The sequence below is a fragment of the Cebus imitator genome, unplaced genomic scaffold, assembly GCF_001604975.1.
Source record: "Cebus imitator isolate Cc_AM_T3 unplaced genomic scaffold, Cebus_imitator-1.0 Scaffold537, whole genome shotgun sequence".
Lineage (NCBI taxonomy): Eukaryota > Metazoa > Chordata > Mammalia > Primates > Cebidae > Cebus > Cebus imitator.
This window is the reverse complement of record NW_016107852.1, coordinates 1179804-1189187: the sequence shown is the minus strand read 5'-3', so window position 1 is coordinate 1189187 and position 9384 is coordinate 1179804. Positions and strand designations below refer to the sequence as shown.

The window sequence follows — 9384 nt, the reverse complement described above, 5'->3', positions numbered from 1 at the left end:
TCTGAGTGAAGCCCAGAACTGTGGGCTCAGAAATGAAAGAGCTGTGTGGTTAAAGGGAATTGCTATGGCTTTACAAGCCTCTTGGCGATTTAAAGTGTTAACAGCAGTGATTCCAAGGCATAGTGTGGGGGCCAGATATAAATAGCAGAACACAAGTAGGGTAATGTGCCACTGCCAAGTTACTGCTGGGGGTGTTTATAAAAAGAAAAGCATTCCCTTCTCAGTTCTCACTGTCAACAGCATCCCATCCTGAAGACTCGCTTACCACAGCTGAGAGTGGGGGAGTCAGTTTGAGGCCTAGCATCATTTTAACTTTCTCCAAAGGCATAAAAGCCAGGTAAACCTTTTGACTTCTTTACACTCAGACTAAAGAAATGAACAACTTTTAGGAAAATCCTGATCCAAAGCTTGCTTGGTAATATTGCCTTGTGACAGATACCTGTTATCTTATATTCCAAATCTTTTTTGGAAAGAAAGGCTTAACACAAAGGAACATGTTGGTACTATATTTTAGTATCTTTAGTAAAAACAAAACTGCTTTGGAAGAAATATGGGAAATTGAGGCCCAAATGATCTGTAAAAGGGAAAACTATCTCCCTTCCCCTGTGCTGTTCATTTTTATTTTTAGAATCCAGAATATGGTGATTGGTAGGATAAAACAGAAGCTTCATTTGAGTTACAGTAATGTCACTTTGTTGGAGGTATGTGGAATGAACTGTAGGTTGACCTGCTATAGCTTTTAATTGAGTTAGTTAATGGCTCTGGGATAGCTTCAGCCTTTGAGGGCCTCTTGACCCCCTGTTTATCCCTTTTGGTATCATAAATACTAGGCTGAATATTAGGCATTCAGCCAATAGTTGTATAATCTCAGAATTGCTGCCTACCCTGTTCCTTCTTATTCTTGTTCCCGCCTTCAGAAAGTTATGCAAGACATTTATTTTACCCTCGGGCTTCTCTTGATTGTGAATATTTGTGGGAAGGGGGCCATTTCTGATAATCCACTGCTTTGTACCACTACTGGCCTCATCATCTCCTTCGTCCCACTGAAACGGGCATGACTTAATGTGCAAAGAGGATAGAAGAATGGATAATGTGTATGGACATAATCCTGGGTAATTCTTAGAAACTGGGAGCTGGGGACCAATTTGAGACTGCTGTTTTTTAGTCTGATTGTGTTATTCCTGTGCATGCTGAGGGGAGATTTAGAGATGGGAAGAATACATGACTATGGTGGGAGAGATGACATGTCTGAAGGCATATGGAAATAGACAGATTTAATCTTGAGCAAATCACTGAAATTCTCAGGAGTTTTTGTTTCCTTGTCTGTAGAATGAGGGTGTTAGACCAGTAGATAAAGTCTAATGGCTCTGGAAGCCCATTTGGAATTTATTGATAATAACTTCCTGACCATCATGCTATCCGCTTGCATTCTGAATGAAAAAAATATACAATATCATCCTATTCTACTTCCCTAAACCTCTTTTTTGAGTCTACTGAATTGAAATTTCTTTATTTTAATTTAGAAGAGAAAAATGAAGACAGGACATTTTGAAATAGTCACCATGCTGCTGGCAGCCATGATTCTAGTGGACATTTTCCAGGTAATGTTGGGAATGGGAAGCATGTGGTCATTGGAATGGAAATTCTTGATATAACATGACCTGAGACATCTGATGCTGGAAATGAAAGTAGTTAGGATAGTAAATGAATTTATCATAAGCAGCTCTTTCGTTTTACATATGTGGCACATATTAACTATAAAAAGTTGAAAAACTTAAGCAAAAAGAGGAAAGTAAAGATTATTCATAATCCCTCCAGAGGGAATGATTCCCAACCTGTTGGTGTATACAACCTTCTTGGCTTTTTTCTATGTGTATACTATTTTTAATTTACAAAAATGAGTTTGCACTCTACATAGTATTTTTTTCTTTGCTTTTTAAGTTAATACTATGCTACATGTCTCTTCATGTCATCAGATATTGTGAAAATGTTTTTCTTAAAAAAAAATGCTGCGTTGTTTGATTACATGTTTTTAAATTAATGACCATTTCTCACATTTTTTTTCTGGAAGAACTTTTATGATTGTATTTGCAATTGACTCTTTAAGCATCCTATAACATATTTTTATGTAAAATATAATATTTCACTTGATTTTCCCCCCACATTGTTAGCTGTCACATTACTTCTGGGTATTTGTGCACCATTTTAAATGACTTCTTTAAAATATCTTAAATTCTTAAGATGTTACCCATTTTTTAATTTAATATTCTAATCCATTGTCTATAGAATCATCATGTATTCTGTTGCCTGTATCGCATTTTTATTGAGATATAATTTACATACCATAAAAATTCACCACTTTAAGCTGTGTATTTCAGAGGTTTTAGTATATTCATTATGTTCTGTGACCAACACCACTATCTGATTGGAAAACATTTCCATCAACCCAAAAAGAATCCCTTACCTCCTAGCAGCCAGACCCAATTTTGTCCTTCCTCCATTCCCTGGCCACCACTATTTACTTTCTGTGTCTATGCCTCTTCTGGATATTTCACCTGAATGGCATCATATAATATGTGACCTTTTGTGTCTGGCTTATTTCACTTAGCATAATGTTTTCAAGGTTTCTATCAATACTTCATTCTTTCTTATAACTGAGTAATATTCTATTTTATGGCTGTACTGCGTTTTGTTTATCCATTTATCAGCTGATGGACATTTGGATCATTTCCACTTTATGGCTATTCTGAATAGCGTTGCTGTCAACATTTATGTACAAGTTTTTGTATGAACATATGTCTTATTTTTCTTTTTTAAAAATTTTCTAATCATATCTGTACGTATTGAGATAATACAAACACTATTTGGTTATTTGGTAGCATTACAGAGTAAAGTTTACTTATATAGGAAATATATATGTAAAATGAATTTGGGAGGTTATGATTTATGATACATGACAACAGAATTGCCTATTGTGAATATATGTTTCACTTCTCTTGCGTATATACCTAGGAATGAAATTGCTGGGTCGTATGGTAATTTTGTGTTAACTTTTTGAGGAACTGACAAACTTTTTCACACTAGCTGCACGGTATTACAATCCCACCAGCAATATATTAGGGTTCTAATATCTCTGCATCCTTGTGTTACATGCTACTTGGTTTTTCATCATTTGTAGCCATCCTAGAGGATATGAAGTGGTATTTCATTGTGGTTTTGATTTGGTTTTCAATATACTCTTGCAACATACTTTAAATGTTTTTGTTCTATAATTGTTTCATGATTTGTTTAGCCAATTTCCCTCCTTGACATTCAGGTCATTTCCATATTTTTGGTAATTGAATTTCAACAGTATTGGATTTTTTTTTTCTCAGTGGATGTATCAGAGGAATATGATCAGCTTGTTCACCTAGCCTTTTGTACCTGTTTTTAAGTATCTGTTCAGTTGTCCCTGAATAGTGGTGGCATTTATGAACTCTGTTATTGCTCAAGGCACACACCATACAAAATTCACAATCAGCTGAGGTGTCTGGCCAGAAAGACTTGATGTCTAAAATTAGATATTTGGAGACTTATTAGAGGCATAGAGAAAACACAGGAACATAGAGTAGATCAACTCTCATATAATGTAGGGAATGTGGGAGGTGTTTTCAGGGTCTGATGTCTTATACTGTGTTGATGTCTTGAAGAGAAATCAGCCATTGGTGCCCAGGCTGCACTCTGGTACATTCTGTGCTGTAGAGGAAAGTGCATTTCTTGGCCATGAGATGGCAGTGATTTGATCTCCTGAGGCTCAAATTCCCATGGCAGGAAACTGACCTACAAACCCAGGAGTACAGGGGTCTCAGTGACTTCCATGGCAGAATTCTGTGTGGCTAGTAATCAATCAAGACAGTTTCTGAAGCTGGCACAGTTCCCTCATTTGTTAAATGGTGTTATCAATTGTTTTTTCAACCTTTTATAATGGTTGTTATGAAGACAATTACATTCTTCTTCAAGTGCTACATAAATATTCGTGGTCTTCATCATTGGAAAATTCTCATTCTTTAGAGGCAACAGAACAGTTTGGTTAAGAGGACAAGACTCTGGAATTAGACTGCCTGAGTTCAAATTCCAGTTCCATGTAAGTCTCAATCTCTTAGCTTTCTCATCTTTGAAAAAAGAAAAGGGGGCTAATAATAGTACCTACCTCAGAGGGTTGCTGAACACTTAGTGCCTGGCGTATAGAAAGAACTCTGGAGATGTTTGTTAAGCTTAGTGAGTGGCCACAGTGTGTCTGAGAAGGAGATATGTAGGAAAAGTTCACAAATGAATAGATGGTTTTAAATAAGAACCAGTTCGTTGTGGTTGTAAGATTATAAGTTTCATCTTAGCTATGTTAACCTTTGAAGGGTTTTTGAACATTCAAGTGAAGGTGTTAAATAGGCAAATAAATTTTATATATAGGACTGGCACTTACAGGATAGGTCAGATATATTTAGAAAATAATTGAAACTGTAAGCATGCATATAATTGCCTGGGGAGCATAGAGTTGAGAGTTAGGAAATACATAGCTTTGAGAAACTCCAGCATTTAGTGGCTAACTGGAATATGTTGTGTCTACAAAAGAGTCTTGAGAAGAAATTACCCCTTAAGTGAGAGCTGTTTGGGTGGAGAGATCGGTGGGAAGCCATAATGGTGAGGGTTGAGATATAAGTGAGAAATTAAGTGGAGATGGCAAAGATAGACATCTCTTTCAAGACGTTTGTCCGTGAGGGAGAGAAGAGAGACAGGGGAAAGGAGATAGCTAGAGCAGGATATGGAAGCAAGTTTTGTTTCTGCTTTTACAAGTTAGTATCTGTGTCTGTCTGTCTGTCTGTCTGTCTCTCTCTCTCTCTCTCTCTCTCACTCCCTCTCTCTGACACACACACACACACACACACACCACACACACACACACACACACACACCCCACAGAGTGAGAGAGAGAGTTTTTAAGAATCATTCATGCAGCATCTGTAACTTTAGCAGCTTCTGGCTAAATGTGTCTATAAAGTCTCCAACTGAGGTCCCTAAGCAGACTTGTGCAACTATGCAATATTACAAGTATAGAATAATGGAAAAGAGGCATTATCCTTTTATTTGTAGATATCCATAAATAGTATTCCTGGGGAGATTTGATCATCTTAGCTTTTAATCCATCAGCCAGAGTACAGGGTTCTAATTTAGTTCACTTGAATATTTTGCCAGGTTCTATGCTAGGTGCTTGGGATTCAAAGATAAATACAATACAGATCCTACCCTTAAGGAACCAACAGTATAATACATATATTCCTAGCATGAAGTAATATAAAATAGTCACATCACACTGGAGAAAGGCCTTAGGAAAAAATAATAATAATCACCATATGTTAAAGACACTTGATATTTGCCAGGCATGGGGCAAAGGGCTTTGCATATATTCATTATGTAATTTAATTCTCACAGCCATCCCGCAGTTAAAATATTCCCTCCACTTTATCCTCATTTTTTTAAACGGAAAACTTAAAGATTAGAAATGTTAAGTAACTTCCATACCTAGTTAGTAACAAATGGAATTTGAACTCAGATCTGCCTGGCTGCAAACTAGTGTTAATTACATTACACCACCCTGCTTCTTATGGTATGTGAACATATGTATATGTATAATTTAGTTGTATGTGGCATTATGCCTCTTTAGTTGTATGTGATTGAAATACAATTCAAACTAGCTTAAGCAAACAGGGAATGTATTGATTCTTACAACTGGCAAAGAACACAGTCTTCAGGTACAGTTAGGCCCGGTGTCTCCGGTATGTTTTCAGTGCCTCATCCTTACCTCTCAGCTCAGCAAGCTTTATTTGTTGCTTTATTTTCAGACAGAATTCTCCATGGCACTAAAAGTAACTGTTGGAAACTCTAGGTCAATATTGTCCTTAGAGCTTACAGCTTTAGAGAAAGAAAGATACATTTTTTTCCTCTGGGAGCTCTGATTGCTAGGCTTAGATCTGTTTATCCAGGAGGTGCAAAATCAGTTCTACCCAAGCCATATGGACAAGGGAGGTGGCAACCCTAAAGGAAAAGGAGTAATATTTGTCATTGTGTGTTATAGGTCATGAATAATACTTTCCATGTGATGCTTCAAATTCCCAATAGCCTTGAAGGGTTGAGGAAATCTAGCTAAGAATATTGTTCAAAGCCAAGACTGCCACCCAGTTCTTTAGCTTCACATTCATTGTTCTTTGCTCTGTGCTATAATGTCCAGATAAATGAGCTACAGGCACAATCCCACCCATACCTCTCACCCATGACATTTACTCTTTCACACAAATATGTCACAGCTAAAAAGCTATCAGTAGCAATGGAATATACTTCCTACATTAAAAAAAATACTCAAAGCTGGTTATAAGTAAGGAGAGAATTTTGGCAAGGGATGAGAAGGTGGGGGTAATAATGTAAGAGAAAATGATAGTCATTAAATATCTTATTTCAAAAGTATTAATTTCTTTTTCCTTTGAAGGTGAAGGCTGAAGTGTTAGACATGGCAGATAATGCATTTGATGATGAATACCTGAAATGTACTGACAGGATGGAAATTAAATACGTTCCCCAACTGCTAAATGAGGAAAAAGCAAGCCACCAGCAATTAGATACTGTGTGGGAAAACGCAAAAACCAAATGGGAAACCCGAAAAACTCAAATCTTTCTCCCTATGAATTTTAAGGATAACCATGGAATAGCCCTGCTGGCATATATTTCTGAAGCTCAAGAGCAAACTCCCTTTTACCATCTGTTCAACGAAGCTGTGAAGATGGCTGGTCAATCTCGAGAAGATTATATCTATGGCTTCCAGTTCAAAGCTTTTCACTTTTACCTGACAAGAGCCCTGCAGTTGCTGAGAAGACCTTGTAAGGCCAGTTACAAAAATGTGGTATATAGAACAAGCCAGGGCACTTCATTTACATTTGGAGGGCTAAACCAAGCCAGGTTTGGCCATTTCACCTTGGCATATTCAGCCAAACCTCAAGCTGCCAATGACCAGCAAACTGTGTTGTCCATCTACACATGCCTTGGAGTTGACATTGAAATTTTTCTTGATAAAGAAAGTGAAAGAATTACTTTAATACCTCTAAATGAGGTTTTTCAAGTGTCACAGGAAGGGGCTGGCAATAACCTCATCCTCCAAAGCACAAACAAGACCTGCAGCCATTATGAGTGTGCATTTCTAGGTGGTAAGTGTCTACTCTGTCTGTGCTTGTCTGGGAGGGAAGTAATGGGATTCTTAGGCTTAGGGAAAGGTCAGTGAAGGAGAGTGAGAAATGTTTGAAAGGTGAAATGACATTTGTCAGTTTCCGATCTAGCTCCTTTCATACTATCTCTTTACCCATAATTTAATTTTATGAAAATCATATTTGTAGAATTACTAAAAGTTAAAAAAAAAAAGCACTATAAGGCAGTGGTTCTTAACCAAAGGCAGTTTTGCCCTGCAGAGTCATTTGGCAATGATCAAAAGTATTTTTGGTTGTCACAGTTGGGGAAAAAAGGGATTGCTACTGACACATCTAATGGATGGAGGCCAGAAACACTGATAAACAGTGCACAGGACAGCTCCACACAACAAAGAATTATATGGCCCAAAATGTTGGGAGTGCTGATGTTGAGAGACCCTACTATAAGGCTTACAATAAAAACTAATGCAGCCTGGGCAACATAGGGAGACTCCCATCTTTACAAAAATAAAAATAAATTAAAAAGTAGCCAGGCGTGGTGGCACATGCCTGTGGTCAGCTACATGGGAGGTTGAAATGGGAGGATTGCTTGAGCCCGGGAGGTTGAGGCTGTGGTGAGCTGTGACACACCACTGCACTCCAGCCTTGGCGACAGAGCAAGACCCTGTCTCAAAAAAGAAGAAAAAGAAAAATAGCAGTCGCCAGCCCTACCTTTCCCCAATTTCCACTCCTCAGTGGCATCCAGTTTTAATTCTTTTAGCTATTTTTTTCAGGTGCTTACTGTCATGTTTCCAAGTAAATAGCATGCTTCAACTTGTCATTTCTTGGTTTTTAAATCTTTAGACATCATGTAGTGCCTTCCCACTATAGCAGATGAGTATTTAACCCTCATCTGCCATATGTTAGTTACGAATTTTTGTGTTCAGCTGTAAGTAACAGAAAACCGAACTGATAGCTTTCATTTAATAAGTCTTAGAGGTAGGCTGTTGAGAGTCAGTGCAGTGGTTCATCTGCATCATCAGTCACTCATGTTCTTTCTTTCTATTCCACCATCCTTAGCATGTTTTGTTTGTTGATTCATGTTTGCACTTGTGACGGTTGCAGCTCTAGGCATCAATCCATGTCTAAGACAAAAAAGAAAGGAAAGGGATGACAGCAAGATCTACTTGTTCAATAAGGAAAGTAAAAGCTTTTCCAGAAACCCTTACTAGACTTCTGATTACAGATTATTGACTTGAACAGATTTTTAGTCACCCATAGCTACCAGAGAAGTTTCGAAAGGGGGTAATTAGCCTTTCTCCAGTCAAGGGAAGAGAGAGAGAGAGAGAGAGAGAGAGAGTGAGAGAGTGTGTGTGTGTGTGTGTGTGTGGTGTGTGTGTGTGTGGGTGTGTGGGTATGGTGGGGAGGGAGGGAGGCGGGGAGACAAAGGAAAAAGGAATTAGAAATGGCTGTTAGGTCAGTAAACCAGAAGTTTCTGAAAACCACCACCCTCCTTCCCACTGTATGTCCATTTCTCCCTTCCCATTCTCCCAGCATAGTAAAGACAGGGCATAGCCGAGTTAGAGTTGTTTTCCTGTGCTTAAATCCCTCTTTTACCCCAGGGTTATTGAACGATTTTTTTGTTTGTTAGTTTTTTTATATCCAATCAGTAATTCACCTCAAAATCCTTTGACAGAAATACAAATTTCCTCTTTCCCCTGGATAATGCCCTCATCATACTGCTCTATGATACACTCTTTAGGCCTGCTGAATGTCCTGAAATCTCTCCTCACTACCATTCTGAGATGTTGCTTCTTCTCCATGAGAGATCTTCTGTTTCTTGGATTTGCAACTCTTTCTTGGATTACTCCTTTGTTTGGTGTGGTTGGGGATGGGGGTTCTGCAGAAGTTTCTGAGAAATGGTCCATTAAGGAAAATTTTCTAAGTCTCTGCATGTCTGAGAGATCTGCTTTTAAGCTCAATTAATAGTTTATATAGATTTGCATTTCTATTTTAGAAACTATTTTTTCTTGGAATTTTGAAGATATTCCTCCAATGACTTCTAGGCTCTGTAGATGTTGTTGAAAGGTATGAAGCCATCCTGATTACTAAAACTTTGAATGAGACTTAAAAAAAAAAAGAAATCCCAGCACTTTGGGAGGCCGAGGCGGGTGGATCA

General features: G+C 38.0%; 1 protein-coding gene across 1 annotated transcript in view; it reads left to right on the top strand.

Moving 5' to 3' along the window:
• The first annotated feature begins 207 nt into the window (after nt 1–207).
• Nucleotides 208–9384, top strand: part of ART3 (ADP-ribosyltransferase 3 (inactive)) — a 39226-nt gene continuing 30049 nt past the window's right edge. The window contains exons 1-3 of the mRNA XM_017514791.2: nt 208–337; nt 1524–1601; nt 6518–7229. Of these exons, the coding sequence (XP_017370280.1) occupies nt 1533–1601; nt 6518–7229 (781 nt within the window). The 5' untranslated portion in view covers nt 208–337; nt 1524–1532. The remainder of the gene's footprint in view (nt 338–1523; nt 1602–6517; nt 7230–9384) is intronic.